Source organism: Hydractinia symbiolongicarpus, chromosome 6, assembly GCF_029227915.1.
Source record: "Hydractinia symbiolongicarpus strain clone_291-10 chromosome 6, HSymV2.1, whole genome shotgun sequence".
Lineage (NCBI taxonomy): Eukaryota > Metazoa > Cnidaria > Hydrozoa > Anthoathecata > Hydractiniidae > Hydractinia > Hydractinia symbiolongicarpus.
This window is the reverse complement of record NC_079880.1, coordinates 23,039,879-23,055,625: the sequence shown is the minus strand read 5'-3', so window position 1 is coordinate 23,055,625 and position 15,747 is coordinate 23,039,879. Positions and strand designations below refer to the sequence as shown.

General features: G+C 33.5%; 4 protein-coding genes and 1 long non-coding RNA gene across 5 annotated transcripts; 2 read left to right on the top strand and 3 right to left on the bottom strand.

The window, feature by feature from the left end:
* Positions 1–2,384: 2,384 nt before the first annotated feature.
* LOC130647886 (uncharacterized) lies at positions 2,385–4,061 on the bottom strand. Its single transcript, XM_057453892.1, has 3 exons — positions 3,830–4,061; positions 3,097–3,316; positions 2,385–3,013 (listed from the first exon to the last, which is right to left on the bottom strand). Exons 1-3 carry the CDS (start codon positions 3,982–3,984, stop codon positions 2,783–2,785), a joined length of 606 nt encoding a protein of 201 aa, XP_057309875.1. The 5' UTR covers positions 3,985–4,061; the 3' UTR covers positions 2,385–2,782.
* A 4,075-nt stretch (positions 4,062–8,136) lies between these two features.
* LOC130647656 (ATP-dependent DNA helicase RecQ-like) lies at positions 8,137–10,830 on the top strand. The gene is made up of 2 exons (XM_057453597.1): positions 8,137–9,003; positions 9,314–10,830. Exons 1-2 carry the CDS (start codon positions 8,474–8,476, stop codon positions 10,350–10,352), a joined length of 1,569 nt encoding a protein of 522 aa, XP_057309580.1. The 5' UTR covers positions 8,137–8,473; the 3' UTR covers positions 10,353–10,830.
* LOC130647662 (uncharacterized) lies at positions 8,990–11,219 on the bottom strand. The gene is made up of 2 exons (XR_008982866.1): positions 10,825–11,219; positions 8,990–10,471 (listed from the first exon to the last, which is right to left on the bottom strand). It is a non-coding gene; the product is annotated as an uncharacterized LOC130647662 (long non-coding RNA).
* Positions 11,220–11,487: 268 nt separating this feature from the next.
* Positions 11,488–13,875, top strand: LOC130647655 (uncharacterized). Its single transcript, XM_057453596.1, has 2 exons — positions 11,488–11,703; positions 11,906–13,875. The coding sequence occupies exons 1-2, from the start codon at positions 11,631–11,633 to the stop codon at positions 13,873–13,875; spliced, it is 2,043 nt and encodes a 680-aa protein (XP_057309579.1). The 5' UTR covers positions 11,488–11,630.
* An 88-nt stretch (positions 13,876–13,963) lies between these two features.
* Positions 13,964–15,654, bottom strand: LOC130648196 (uncharacterized). The gene is made up of 2 exons (XM_057454234.1): positions 14,146–15,654; positions 13,964–14,026 (listed from the first exon to the last, which is right to left on the bottom strand). Exons 1-2 carry the CDS (start codon positions 15,652–15,654, stop codon positions 13,964–13,966), a joined length of 1,572 nt encoding a protein of 523 aa, XP_057310217.1.
* Between the last annotated feature and the right edge of the window lie 93 nt (positions 15,655–15,747).

Genomic DNA, 15,747 nt, shown 5'->3' with positions numbered 1-15,747 from the left:
CGTTCGTTAGAAATTGCACAACAGAATTTATTTTTATATCGTGGAATTTAGAAGTAAATACACCGCTAGTAAATAATATACGTCTTTCTGATATCTAGTATATACAGCAACTACTTGTCTAACAGATGTGTACTTCATTATCTTTGTCTTGATCAAGTTGCACATCATACTGAATTGTATGAATCAAGTTACACGATACATCTTTCCCGATTTTATGGGAATGTTCCTAAGAATATAAAAAGTACTTTGCGCAATGTCTAAATATGTCGAATAACTGAAACTATGTCTGTGTGTGAACTATATACATGTCTATGTGTTTTATTTGTTAAGTTATTATACTTCCATTGGTGTGGTTAAATAGGTTAAATAACTGAAACTATGTCTGTGTGTGAACTATTTACATGTCTATGTGCTTTATATTGTAATGCTTATACTTCCAAAAAGACCTCTCTAACAACTAGCTACAAGCAAGCAGTGACCCCAAATGTCATGACTTATTCCATAGAAAAATGGCTGATATATAGCTAACTACATCTCTCTAATTAACGCGAATACTGACATGTTAACAAGAAAACTTGATTAATGTAAGCAACTCTTTTGCTCTCATGTTATTGCATTGATCGCAAAACAAAAAAATAATTAACAATATAAAAGCAAATATGATGAGGAGTACTGATCAGCTGCATATGCCTTAAAATGTGCAGACATTTTCGGATCAATTCAGTTTTTCAACACAAAATCAAGTGTTCGCACGTAAAAAGGCAGCATGCTATTCAAAATTTAAAAAACATACTTTTTGGTTGTTATGTAAACATTAGTGTTGTATCTGGGAACCCTGCGTGACCTTATTAAGTCATAAAAACACGAAATCTTTGTCTAAACTACTTTGCCTATGAACGAACATACCTTTCTTAGTGATAGAAGTTAGCTGCACGACATCGAGCCTCATACCCCAAAGGTAACAGTATCTTATGCTCAGCATTTTACCAAAATACAAGAAAAAATAGCATATTGATTTAGTTGCAGAAACTATCGTCCACACCGTGGTTTTTTACTTTTGATGATTTACTCGATTGCAGTGACAAAAAAACTCCAAAAAACACAGGAGATTTATTTTAATTTATCAATGTCAAAGAACCTTTCTTTTTTGTGACCAGAACGTTTCTTAAATGACGTGTTACAATTACTTCAAAATCATAGCTACTTCAGAAAACACTCTTGCTACTGAAACTCCAGTGAACACAACTCTATACTGTTCATTAAATACATCGTGTAGTTTACACAGAGACTCTTCAGGTATGAAATACTAGCTTTCTTAATAGTTACTTAGCTAGATAAAAATAAGAGAAGTATGTTAGCTATCTGGTCTACTACTTTTGACCATGCTTGCCTTTCTTTAGCTATGAAGCATATAACTAGAATAGCTAGTGATTACCTACCAAAACATCAAAGAGGTTCTGCTTTGCCTGGACTCAATGAAATTCTTAGATTGTAGTGTAGATCCTTCACGTGTAGATCCTTCACTCTAATTCCATTTTAACAGTCATTAAACATTTGTAATTACCTGGTAAGTGACTAATTACACATTATAATTACGGATTATTTAAACGTATTTCTGATTTATAAAAGGGTAAAATTCTTTTTTTTATACGGTATTTTAACAACATAATCATAAACTTAATAAGATGCAGGCAGGGGATGCATAAACTCGCATGTCAATGTCAATTACACATAATCACTGCAACAATATTTTTAATTCATTAACGTAGTCATTTCACAAAACCTAAAAATTGATTTACAGCTGTTTCTTGCGTGAGGGATATGATGCATGGCTTACTGACTTTTTATATTTATCAATTAGACACCTGCATGTGAAATTCGCAGGTCCTATACCTCAGAGAGCCTTTGGCCATTTCTCAAAACTACCACCTAAAAATTCTTAAAAAATCCTTATTTTTAGAACTTGAAACTCACATTACAACTTTATTTTGTCGAGAGGAATCATTTTGCAAAAAAAATTCTAAAAAACCTTTGTGTTTCGCATCAATAAACCATTTTGCGTTAATTCGCCAGCCATCAAACCGGTTTTACAAATGATTAATATGGCTCAGTTAGTTAAGGCGTCATAACGTGAACCCACAGGTTGTGGCTTCAAAGCCACCCGAAGACAGTTTTTCTAAAAAATAATTTGCATAAAAAAAGCTCGAAGAAATCACCTATTTCGGACGTAGTTAGTTGGTTAGTTAGTTGTTAGTCGGTTAGTTAGTTGGTTAGTTTGGTTAGTTAGTTGGTTAGTTGGTTAGTTAGTTGGTTAGTTGGTTAGTTAGGAGTTGGAAAACAATACTATCCTCGCAAGCGAGATAGTAATAAAGTTAGACGTAAAAAACAAGTTAAAGCGTCTTCCATTTATTTTTATAGCAAATCGTGACAGCATTAAGCTTACTTACGAGATTCTCTTAATTATTTAATTATTTTGTCACCAACTTAAAACTTTTTAGAACAACGAATGAGGAATGATTGGATGATAAAGTATTTGCTATGAACGTAGACAAAATCAATTACCTAAATATAGATATGACGTAAATAATAAATGTCGTGAATTTTTTTATGTCATTTGATTATATTTTTTTTTCATAGAAAAACAAAAACGCAAACATAATAGAAAAAATCTCAAAGCCAACCGTTAGGCCTTTGTTAGATGATGAATTTTCGTGTCTACTAACACAAAAACACTTTAAAATTCTTCTGACGGAATTTAAGTTTAAGATGGATCAGTTTAAATTCAGTTGTTGTTATTCTCCGAACGATTATTTTCTAAATCATCAATCATTTCTTTCCCTCTTCCATTTGAAACTTCTAATGATCCATTTTCTTCTTCTGCTCTCTCCATACCACGTATTAAAGTGTCACTTAAAAATGTAAACACGCGCTCCCATGCTCGGTGTGTCTTTTTTCCATCACTTGAATCCTCTATATAGCAACATACTTCTGTTTTTGTATTGTTCGCAAGATTCTGAAACAAAGAAATGGTAAAAAATGCGGTATGCAGAAGTTATTCAACAACAAACAAACAAACAAACGAAGCAGTAACCATACCTTAATGTACTCTTCTTTCACTCCGTACTCATAATGAATTTTACCGTATTCAAGTAGTTGTTTTTGCACTAACGAAGGAGCGGCGATGGCTCTTTCTACTAAATTCTTGAAATTATCTGTGTGATTTTGAATAATCGAGGAATTTAAAACTTCTGGTAAACCGAGTTCAGGGTTTTCAGTACGAAAAAAAATACGTAATACTCCATATGATGACAATGATCTATCAAAAATGAAAATAAAAACTTTGAAAATTTGAAATTTTAGATATTTAGGTATCTAATAGAGACAGACCAGTCTGCAAACGAGGCTGGTTTTTTATAAGTTGTAGTTTTCCGTTATTAACATGGTTAGCCTAGCTCTACCAAAGTTTATGGTCAGTGTTGCATTTATATCCCAACAATGGCATGCAGGCTGGGTACTCTTAATTTTCTCAAGAACACACTTAATTTAAGACTAATTTTAGTTTTGTTTTAACTCAACAATCAATCTCTTTCCCAGATCTTCTTTTTCGCTTTCTAGATATGCGTGTTGGCGCGAAAGATGTTTTCGTGCAGCCACATCAGAAAGCGAACAAGAAACCCTGGTGACGAGATTGTCCAACAATCAATTCAGAGGTTCAATCAAATGTTTTGCTTCAAACTCCAGAACTCTACAAGCTTATTGAGACTGTCGTTATTCAACAGGTTAGGATATAAGGTTTTGCAGCATAAAAATGTCTTTCTGTACAACCCACCTTTCAAAAGCTAGCTCGCATATTTCTTTCCAATGTGGCGTTACAACTTTCCATGATTCATTGACTAAGTGTATCTCTTGTGTAGTAAGAGGCGACGCGGTCGAATTTTCAGAGGCATCAGCTACATCTAAATGCTTCATGCAAATGCTACCCATACTCTTAACTCCGCCAGTAGAAAACCTTTCTCATTTGTGGAAAGGGCTTCATATGTTTCCGCTTTGTATGCAAAAAGATTTTCATGGCTTGTAGTTTTTAATATAAAAGATTTTTAAAGCTATATTTGTATATTTCTTTTTTTTTTTTGATTTAATATATTTAATATATCACAATGCTCAAATGTAAATCTTAAAAAAACGCGACAGATGTAAACACAGGTGTGAATGGAGTGGTGTTAAAAGGAACTACGGAGCTACTCAGTACAGAAAAATTTATAAACTTAAATATTTACAACTATGTCGTTAGGATGCGTGCGAAAATACCACTTGGTCGCATAAAGTACATTAGTTGAACCTTTAAAACGCTAAGTCAACCTCGCCCCTAGGCCTATTTCCTTCACAACAGCGCTGTGCTTCTTGATATTTCAAGTTTCGCCGTCACGATAAAAAGTGATGTGGTCGAGATTGACGCTGAATGCGTACATACACGTTTTCTTCTACCGCCCAGTGCTTGACATGTTATTGCAAATTCTCCATAATCGTGTGCCAACTGAACCCAGAGCGCTTTCGGAGCAGAACTAAGGAAGTTATGATGTCTACTAAATTTTAGTTTTGCACCGCTTATTTTAAAACGGGCATTGATAAAACCGGGAGCGTTGATAAACTAACCGTAACTGTTTACAATAACGTCCAAAATTACAATATAACGTTAAAAAGGATCATAATTTTTTTGACATTTTTAGTTACGTGACACTATTGTAAACAAAACCTGTTGTTTGTTGCATCTTGAACTGAGATTTGTGAAAAATTTGGAGGCTAGACTAAATTTGAATAGAAGTTTTTTATCTATCCTGATAAAAATTATCTATTTACGTGCCCGATGGCACACATCTAAAAGAGTTTTATCAAATATTATTCACCAACCTCGCCCCAGGATTCTCTATTTTTGCGGAAACAAGGCGTGTATTTGTTGGATTAGTACAACTATGAAATTTCCTTGGTTGGCTCATTTTTTACACCAGCCCTAAATTAACAACGGCCGATATATTTTAAAATTCGTGGCAAACTACCTCAGACATAACATCTAACGATGGCTGTTTTAACGACGTGGGACAAGCGACCTTACGATGTCGCATAATAGCTCGGAATTCTGCTGCATTTTTACGTCACACATACCTTTTCAAACATCATCGAGAACGACATTTGTGGAACAATTGTAGAACTTTTATTTTTTATTTAGCTTGGATATAAATTTATTTTTATCTCTTAAGAAACTCCGGTCAATTTTGAAGCTGGATATTGGTAGAATGGCTTAACATAAAATTTCTATTATTTTTTTTCGGTAGAAGATTTAGGAAATTCTTGCACGCCAATGTCGTTAAAATTTGAATTTCTGGCTTTAAAACCATGAAATGTTTTGTAGAAATAAAATTGACATAGTAACTAAATAAATGATAGGCGATAATAGAATGTTGATTTTTTGTCAACTAAATACTGTTTTAGGCCGAAATTGGTGCAAAAATTAAAAATATTCTTGATTAACAGAAATAAATATCTTTATATACACAAATTCGTACCAAACTATACCAAACTACACCAAACTTTGCGTCTCAGCCATGCTACAACTACTCCCTTTGTTTCATCTCTTTTTTCCGCGATCATGTTGGCAAGTCTGGATACAAAACACTTGTTTCTGGACTCATACCACCGTTGATGCTAAATATCAATGGTGGGTGTATGTATATAAACATATTTATCTTCTTGAATGCCAACAAAGGGATGTTTTTAAACGTTGGACGGATGTTTACTTTAATTTTATAGGAAATTAGCATTTTTCAACTCATACATTTCTGTCTTTTCAACTATTTTTCCGATACCTTTGATCGAACTCTTTTGTTTGAATGGACAGAGGTTAGATAAATTCTCATACAGTAGGAACTTGAAGGTGAATATTGATGACTTGAGTGGGTGACGCGTAACAAAGCAGCCGTTTGATAAAACAAGAATAGGATTTTTGATAAACCTAAATTATTAGTTCATTTTTGTAGAAGAACGTTATGAAGTACTTTGTCTTATGTTCCTTTTAATCAAAGATGTTCAATAACTTCTGTCAGTTTCTGCCCTGGTACAGTTCATACACTGCGAGAGTTGCATTAACTTTCTCATGACTGTCTTGGATATGTTGGAATTTTTTTTTAAATGCATTAGTACATAGGTGAATGTGAATCAAAGCGCAATGAAGAAAATCCAAAAGATACTTTTGTTACCTTGATCAGACTTGATACAGTTCTGGCTAAACATATCTAACGAATAGCCCTTTTTACATCTTCCACATAACCGCCCTTTTCGATGATTGCAACAGGAATTGTATCTTTTACACTTTTTGGTTTGCAGCAATACTTGGGAGGACAGGGTATCAAAAGTACATCACCAGTTGTCGTAATATATCACACTCGACTCCATTAGGACATCTCTTGCAAGTTACATTTGACGTTACATATGGCTTGGAGTTGCTTAAATAATAAATCTGAATTTTGTCTAAACTATAGCTTCCCTTTGGGCAACTTGTACAAGAAAATTTCTAGTGTTATATTCAGCTTTATTGTTAGTAGGACAAAAATATTCAACACGTTTTCTTGAAACACTGGAATCTGTTCTAAGTCAGTGAATATATTTTGTACCTTGCACTGACCTCAGTATCATTTTAACATTCTTAAAGAAAAAAATGTTCAGTGTTAACGAGACTTCCAAGAGCTTTCTTGTTTTGCATAGAGTTGTCCATCATAACATTGATCATACTTAAAAATGCTTTGCATCTCTCTCCGTAAATTACTCCTTCGGTTGATTAAGCCGAGTTGTTATCAAATATCGAGTTCCTAATGAACATTTTACTCAATCGATTATATATAGCACCTCCATACAACCATGTTGTGTTTTTACGAAAATTTTTTGTAAAAACGTGTTTGTATTAACAATTGCTGAACTCTCAATATCACCAATGCTGAGGTGTTTTCAAATTTATATTTGTATATTTTTAGTTTTGGATTTTTTCTCTTCATTTTTAAGGCCTTTAAAATACACTGGTTTGTGCGTATATTTAAAACTGCTCCAATAAATCTGTAAAACCATTTGCACATGATGCCAAGAATCTATCACTACTCTTTGTGAAAGTGCTGTCCAGAATACCTTGGACTTTAATTGTTTGTTATTTTGGAGTTGCACAAAACCAAATTTGCATCTATTAAAGTATGAACTAAAGATATATTATGGAAGTAAAGAACTTCCACGAGTAGATTGACAATTTTTGAACTCTTGATGGTGAAAAGTGGAAAGTTGTTGCTACTTTTGTCATTAGTCATTTTGTCATTTTGTCTTTAATCGGGACGTTGAAGGTTACCATGCAATCTTGAATTGACATGGTAAGTCAATGGAGGATGTAAATCACCACCACTATCAACACAATGCAATCATATACAAGGAGCGATAGCTGAAAGACACAAAAAGTTATCCAAACCACATAATTGGAAGACTGTGATATTTCTTCCATCTAAAAGTAAACACAATTCAATATTCTTTTAGCAATTCACAAAAAGTAATTCAACTTGGGTAAGAGAACTCATGTAGTGAATATTTTCCCAAAATGTTTTCGATTTGGGTTTAGACCAGTGAAGCAAATTTTGTAATTCTACACCTTGCTTTGGGACATTTGCCTCACTACCGATGTCATTTATCATCACACGATGCCGTTACGTCATCTATATCAAATAATGTTGTTGTGTTGTTTTATAATGTACCATTTCGTCCTCAATAATGATGTCGTTTCCCTGTTGTATGATATTTTCGTTTGTCATTATACAATGTCAGGTAACTATTCCACCAATTTTCACTATTATTTGGAGAATCAAAACGAAAAGAGAAGTCGTAAGATTTGGACATAACGTCAAAACGAAACGACGTTATGCAACGATTAAACGACATTATATAGTGATTCTAGAAATTTTTAAAAAAAAATATAGAGGCAAGTAACAAATGTTTAGGACGAGTGGTTCTGGAGGCACGGATTAAAAAAAACAAAAAGGGATACAACCTCGAACCCAGGGCCTGTAGCGTTTTTTGATATGAGGATGAAACGCGTACGGCCCTGGTACAACAGACTGAAATTCGCCCAAAATTAAGCATGCAGAGAAACGTAATGTATGCGTGACGTTTTCGATCGAAGATGGTGTTCTAGTGGCGGGAGGGTACTTTAGCCAGCGCTACCTATAGCTACACTGTAAAATTACAGAGTAAATACAACCCTTAATGGCTTTCTAGTCATTTTGTGGTGTATGATACATATAGTATTGTATAGTGGAAACAATCCACTAACTATAGGTTTTTGTGATTTTCTGGGATAGCCACTTTAAATGTTTATTATTATTCTTATTTTAAATATTATAGAATAGAATTTCTAAATTTTACATCTACGTCAAAAATAACAGATAATGCGATGGAACCCTACGCAATTTTGGAGAAAATTCAAAGATCTCTGGAGTGTCGAAATTTTCCTGACCTTAACTTTAAACCCAAACAAGTCAAGTGCTTGGAGTCCATAGTAAGAGGACAGGATGTCATTGGGGTGTTTCCAACAGGATATGGGAAATCTTTAATTTTTCAACTGTTACCAGATGTCATGAGAAACAAAGACGAAAAATCTTCAATTGTCATTGTAATCACTTGTTTAAACGCAATTATGGAAGATCAAGTGAATTTTCTGAAAAAAGTAGGAATGACTTGCTACATCCTACGTGACTTAAATTTTGAGGAGAATGCTGTACAGACGTTGTTTGAGGATATCTGTCTGAGTGATAAAACAGAAGATGTCTTACCATCATTTGTATTGGATGGTCATTGTGACTTCCTATTTTGCCATCCAGAGGCTATATTGAGTGAGAGAGGAAGAACTTTGATGAAAACGAAAATTTATCAAAAAAATGTCAAAGCTTGTGTCATTGATGAGGCTCACTGCTTGGACACCTGGTAAGTACTACTTTATTTATATAGGTATATATATAGCTACAACTTTAAAAAAGTTAAATATTATATATATATGTATATATATATATATACAAGAATAATTTCTCTAATAAGGAAATATGCAATAATGTAATGTTAATTGCAAAATGCTAATAAAATAACAAAGACAAGAATATCTGTACAACAACTGAATAACAAAAATGTATATATATAATATAAAACAGATATAAAATTATATATAACTAACAAAATTATTATATATAACTAACAAAATGTTAATCCTAAAATATATATATATTTCTTTATCTTTAAGGGGAAAAGAATTTCGCAAAGAATTTGAAAACTTGGGAGCAATGCGAGCTTTTTTTAGAGAGGTACCTTTTATCGCACTTACAGCTACCGCAACAGAAAAAACACTGGCTAAAATAAAACATATACTTGGAATGAAAACCCCAACAATAATATCTGTTAATCCAAACAGAAAAAATGTATACATGTGCAAAGAAAAGAGAAAAGTTGGTGAAGAAGGTATTGAAAATATCATCTTGCCACTTGCAAAGGAGCTAAAATCACTAAAGAAAAGTTTTCCTCAAACTATTATATATTGTGGATTGAGGTTTTGTGGGTATATATATAAGTTAATAAAAAATGTATTAAAGGAACACATGTATGTTGAAAACATAACAAACCCTAGCAATTGTTTAATTGTGCAATTTCACGCACCACAAACAAAGTCAATGAAAAACGAAATTCTCCTTGAAGTTGCAAAAGAAGTTTCAAACATTCGCGTTATAATAGCAACTTCTGCGCTTGGTATGGGTGTTCATGCACCCTATATCGAACAAATTTTCCATATAAGTCCACCAAGTACCATCGAAGACTATATGCAGCAATTTGGACGGGCTGGTCGAAGAGGGCAAGAAGCATTGGCAAGATTGTACTATACCGGGCATGATATCAGCAGTAGGCGTTTAAAACAAAATAAAGTTGATGAACATATGGTGAATTTTTGTACTACGACACAATGCCTTCGTAAAGTATTGATGATTCACTTTGGATATCATTATCAACCCCAGGATCAATGCTGTAGCAATTGTGATTCTTCACTCTTGAAAGAACCTAAAAAAGAGGAACTTATTAAATATAGAGAAGTATCAGATGAGAGTTTAAAGAAACTATCAGATGAGCTTGATAATATACTGGCAGATCACGACCAAGCCACACATGATGCAGCCATGGAGTTTTATAACATTGTGGATACGACATTTACGACAGATTATATCATTTATGTTATCAGTTTGCACAATTGTGATACCCACAGTGCCTTGTATTTTCTCTTGAAGTTGTTTTGATGTTCCAATATTTCCAAAAATTTGACTAAATCGTTTTAAGTCAGTCTCAGCACACAGTCTACACACTTTATCACATCCACTATAAACTTTATGTGGTGTGATATTTTCTTTCCCTTTGCCTAAAAACAAAGATTTATATTAGTTGTTATTTTTTTGTATATATATATTTCCTTTTATTTATACAGCTAGCTATACTTTATTTCCTAAAATATTTTTTAATGCTCTAGCTAGTATTCTTATCCCAAAAAATTGTCAAATAATATCCCTTGAATTGTGACATAAAAAAGATTACTTGTCATTGTTGTGCATCTTCAAGCTAGCTAACAGTATCTAGCTAGTTAGCCAGCATACATACTAAAAAAGTTGCATCTATACCAAGTTTCTGTTTACTTTTTAGCATGTGAAAACAAAAATTAAATTGCAGTTTTTTTAAAAATATAAGTATTGTGTCCCAACAAAAGGTGAGAAGTACCTGCTACTTTCGTTAGCAGGACAGATGTTCATCGCACCATTCCATTTGACTTGTCAGCTGCCTTTTTCCCATCAGTGAAACAACAAAAATAATGTTTAAAAATTTTGAACAGCACCGATAAATTTGTAACGATGCAAGGAAAGTCAAAAATAACGTGAATTAATAAATATTTTCTTCATAAACAAGTTACCAAAAAATCTGCGTAATGCTCATCGCCATATTTGTTGTTACTATAAAATGCTGTGCTTGCAAAAAATACTTCTGCATTTATTATCTTTTTAGCATAATTTAAAAAAGCCGTATACGCATTCTCATTGGTTGAGTAAGTCTGTTGTACCAGGGCCTCGTACGCGTTTCATCCTCATATCAAAAAACGCTACAGGCCCTGGGTTCGAGGTTGAAAGGGATACTCCTCCTTTTTATAAATTATTGCGCAATATTCAGCCTCATCATGAAAAAGAGGCAGCCGTTGCTCCAAATCTTTTATATTTTATTATCTCTTACGATACGGGGACATTGAAAAATCACGCGCAACGAATAATGGAGAATTAATTATCTCAATAATAATTTCCCGTAATTTTTCGTATTTTGTGAAGACTATTTGATTACCTCCATAATTGTATGCACGTATTTTATGATAAACATTGCTAATTACCATTTTACGAATTTTTTTCAAGAGAGAAGACGTACTATCAAACTTTATTACTTTTAAAACTTAAAACTTCAATAAAACTGCTATTTTAATAGCAACAACTTTCTACACAGACTCAGTAGTTTGGGTAAAAACTCAAGAACAGTTTATTATAATGGAAAACAATGACGGAGACCATGAAATGATAGTAGAAGACTTCAACGAACTATTTGAAGAAAAGTCAGTAGGTAAGCACGTTAATATTAAAATTTTAATGGTATACGAGAAAGGGGAGATTCACCAAACTGTGCACACTGATATTATATATTTTGTCAGCAGATAGGTGATTAATATACATCAAATTTTGTACAAAATTTAAAAACTACCACAGCACACCACAACATATATAATAGTTTATCCTCTACTTAGTTTTCTCTTGATTTTATTTAGCTCATGAAAGTATCATATTAACAGAAGATGACATTAGTGACCCACATATTCATATAGATTTTGAAAAACTTTCAAATTACAAAGTCGAACATTTAAAAAGATGGCTGGTATTCCGAGGAGACACACTTCAAGGTATTACAACTTTGAAAGAAGCTCAAGTTCGTGTTATGAGCAATTTCGAAAATAAAACTGAAGCCAAAATTGTAGATCCTACACCTGATAAAATCTGGCTACGTAAAAAAGCAGAAAAAATGGGAGTTATTTTGAAACCGGTGTGGAAAGAGGGAATGCTTCCATCAGTCCCTTTGAAACTCAAAGCTGATATGTCAAAACCAACTGATTTAACAGGTTGGTCGAAATCCTTGAAAGGAATGCCAAATTTTACAGTTGAACATATTCAAAATTATCATGAACATGTCAATGAAACATTTTGTAAAAATTCAACAAAAATAAAGAAACATTTCATACGTGGCGAACAATTCCTCGAAGAGAAGTTCTTAGATACTGATACAATATATGTTAAAGAAGATGAAACAATATTTTGTTTGAAGGGTGTAGCTGCAGCTAGTTTGAAAAAAGCAAATAGATGGGTTTTTTTAGCCATAGAGAAAAAAACCTCCAATATTGAGTTTGCGAACTGTCAGTGTCCAGCTGGACGTTGTGGGACATGTTCTCATGCATATGCTATGATGAAACTTTTAGCAAAGTGGGTAGTAGATGGCCTATCTATGGTACCGGCAACTAAAGCATGTACTTCAAAGCCCTGCGTGTGGAATGTTCCGCAGTCCAGAGGTAGAATAGAAAAGGTTCCTATCATGGAAATGATGATCAAGTCTCCTCCATCGAAAAAAACTAAAAAAACTGACAATGTTCAAGACAAAAAGGGTATTGTTTCATCTCTTTACGAACCTCAAATAGTTAAAAACACTTTAAAAGATGATATCAATTTTCTCATAAGACATATGGAACATAAAACACCAACAAATATATGTGCACCCAAATTACTTAATCCCAATCCAGTTCATCACAGACAGACACGATTTGGAACTTTACCATCAGGTTGGTACCTCTCATATCAGTGTTCAGTTATGCCACCTGATTTTACAGTATACTGTAGCATTGACAGATCAGATGGAAAAGAGTACCCATTGTATCAAAGATATCCACAATTTCCATTCCAATCATTGGAAAATGTTATAGACACTTTTACTAAGGATATTCATATTGTTGAAATAAAGAAAAACATTATTTTAGAAAATTTAAAATCCCACTCCGAAGATGTTAACTTGATTGAAACGAGTACAAGAAATCAAGCTGATGATTCGAACTGGTTTTTATACCGCAAGAACAGATTTACAGCATCTTTATGTAACAAATTGGGTAAAACTGGACGAAAAACTGAAAAATCTTCGAAGACATTAGCCCATAACATTGTGACAGGGAGTAAAAAAAATGTGAACAGGATTATGATAATGAAAATGGAGTACGGTCGATTTTACGAACCCATAGCAATCCAACATTATGAGCGATATATGAAGTTGAAGAATTTTAACATAACTGTAGAACAATCAGGTTTAGTCATTGATCCGATCAATTTTGTGTTGGGTGCTACACCTGATGGTAAAGTTATATGTGATGGATGTTTTGGTATATTGGAGGTGAAATGCAGCGAACAGTACAGGGATGTTGATCCAAAAACAATTTGCCACATTTCATCAAACCCGTGTATAGTTTACAACAAAGAAAACAATCAAATTACTATAAATAAAAACCACACGTATTATGACCAAGTACAAATGCAACTTGCTATAACAACACGCACATGGTGTGACTTCGTATTTTATACATCGAAAGGATTAGCCATTGACAGAGTTCCCTTTGACACAGAATATTGGGATACATTGCAGCACCGAATCTTGAAATTTTATTTTACGTACATGTTGCCCGAAATTGTGGAATTAGAGGAATGAACCTATCTAGATATTTTTATATACTTTATATATAAATATAAATAAGTACTTGAAACATATCATAACCTTGTAAAATATGAAATATACTTCAAAGTGATATTTTTTGCAAGGATTGATTTTTACGAGTTTGCAACATTACCACAAAAATAAGCTATAGAAAAAATCATCTCCTTGAGGTATATCTCATAATGTGTGTGTAGCAGTAAAAAACTTTTTAGATATTTTTATGCATATAATTGTAAAGATTTTCTTTTTCTAAACATTCTATACCTTTAAAATTGGTTCTTGAAAATTTGCTAACATTGCACAAACAGTGATGATCTGGTTAAGAGAACCTAGCATGTTAACAGGAATAACTCGATCAAATATGTGAAAAGTTTTCAATCTCTGTATCATTCTTTCGACATGTATTCTTTCAGCGGCAATTTGTTGACTTTGAATAACTTCGCTTTCACTGAACTGATCTCGTCCTCTCAAAAAACATGGTATTATCAGCTCCACACCGATTGGATTCACATATTCTGCTATCAAAAAACCTTGATCTGCCATGATCGCATCACCAGGCTCCCAGAGTTCCGGGTATAATATTCCACTTTTCACTACTATATTTTTATCAGATATGCTCCCAGGGAAGGCTGAGGATATAAAAGTGAAGCCACCCCCTGGTGCAATTCCAACCAGAACTTTTACTGTAGTGTGACTTTTGTAATCTGAATACATCAATTTATGGACAACAAGTGAAGCAGGCACTGCAATTTTGAATTCGACACAGTCTATAATGCACCGTACATTTGGAAATTTTTCCATCATTGATTTTGGCATTACATCTTTTACCTGCTGTCGGGTAGGCCATATGCATATTGATCCAAATTTAACGTACATATAATTTATCCAAGTCAACACTGTATTGGTGACTGTAGCTTCAGAAACTTGAAAGATATAAGATAAATGAAAAATATCGAAGTTTCTTCTAATGCGTACCAGGGTCAACAAAAAACTTTCTAAAGGGGATAGCATTCGGGGTCTCCCTCTCTGTGAATCACCTTTGACCTGTTGGTTGTTGTATAATACCACATTTTCTCCATTGTCACCAGTGTTCAAAAATATTAGTATGCCTTTGAAAACTTTAACATTTGGTAAACCAGTGTAGTGGTTACATGCTCCGTCTGAAAAAAGCACATGTTCAACAAATTTACATTTTGTAGTTACAGTTCTGTGCAACAAATCATTTTTAAATTGTTCATTTTCCTTCTGCAATGCTTCGATTTTGCTTTGTGAGTCAAAAAAACTTTCTTCTGTTTGGCTTGACATATCACAACTAACATCTGGTATATCTATCATAAATGACTCTGTCGGAGGTTCATAATCTGACACTGTGTTTCTAAATTTTTTGCGGGGAGAGGGTTTGTTGACAGGAGGTTTCCGTTTACTTCCCTGCTGTTCTACCATGGCTTCAAACAGCATAGGTTTTGCTCCTTTTTTTAATTTCCTTAATGTGCCACCAGGAGTACGAATTATATCAGATTTCTCAAAATGTTTCTCGCACAAAACAGTATAATTAGTAACTCTAAAGTTGTCTTTTCCATCAACTCTTTTTATACGATTACACCACACTTTTCTAAGACTGGGATCTTTCGGAAACTGGAAGAAACTCAAAGCACTTGTGATACGTTCACCCTCGAATTCAACTAAACCTCTACTATCACATCCCCAGGCAGCACACTGCTTTCCAAGACTTGGTTTTTTATGTTTACCTTTTTTCGATACACTGTCCGCCATAGCGATTTTTTTATTTATGAAGAACTGGAGCAACGGCTGCCTCGTTTCCGTGAGACGGCAATTACGTCATTATGAATTTATAAAAAGGAGTAT

What these genes read in the sequence shown, in the direction of transcription:
- LOC130647886 (XM_057453892.1), bottom strand. Translation starts at nt 3,984, where the DNA reads ATGGGTAGCATTTGCATGAAGCATTTAGATGTAGCTGATGCCTCTGAA. An exon ending in TGCGAGCTAGCTTTTGAAAG is followed by an intron (nt 3,317 to 3,829) that starts GTGGGTTGTACA and finishes CATTTTTGATAG; the next exon opens with ATCATTGTCATCATATGGAG. An exon ending in TGAAAGAAGAGTACATTAAG is followed by an intron (nt 3,014 to 3,096) that starts GTATGGTTACTG and finishes TCTTTGTTTCAG; the next exon opens with AATCTTGCGAACAATACAAA.
- LOC130647656 (XM_057453597.1), top strand. Translation starts at nt 8,474, where the DNA reads ATGGAACCCTACGCAATTTTGGAGAAAATTCAAAGATCTCTGGAGTGT. An exon ending in GCTCACTGCTTGGACACCTG is followed by an intron (nt 9,004 to 9,313) that starts GTAAGTACTACT and finishes TTTATCTTTAAG; the next exon opens with GGGAAAAGAATTTCGCAAAG.
- LOC130647655 (XM_057453596.1), top strand. Translation starts at nt 11,631, where the DNA reads ATGGAAAACAATGACGGAGACCATGAAATGATAGTAGAAGACTTCAAC. An exon ending in ATTTGAAGAAAAGTCAGTAG is followed by an intron (nt 11,704 to 11,905) that starts GTAAGCACGTTA and finishes GATTTTATTTAG; the next exon opens with CTCATGAAAGTATCATATTA.
- LOC130648196 (XM_057454234.1), bottom strand. Translation starts at nt 15,654, where the DNA reads ATGGCGGACAGTGTATCGAAAAAAGGTAAACATAAAAAACCAAGTCTT. An exon ending in TTCAAGAACCAATTTTAAAG is followed by an intron (nt 14,027 to 14,145) that starts GTATAGAATGTT and finishes TTTTTTCTATAG; the next exon opens with CTTATTTTTGTGGTAATGTT.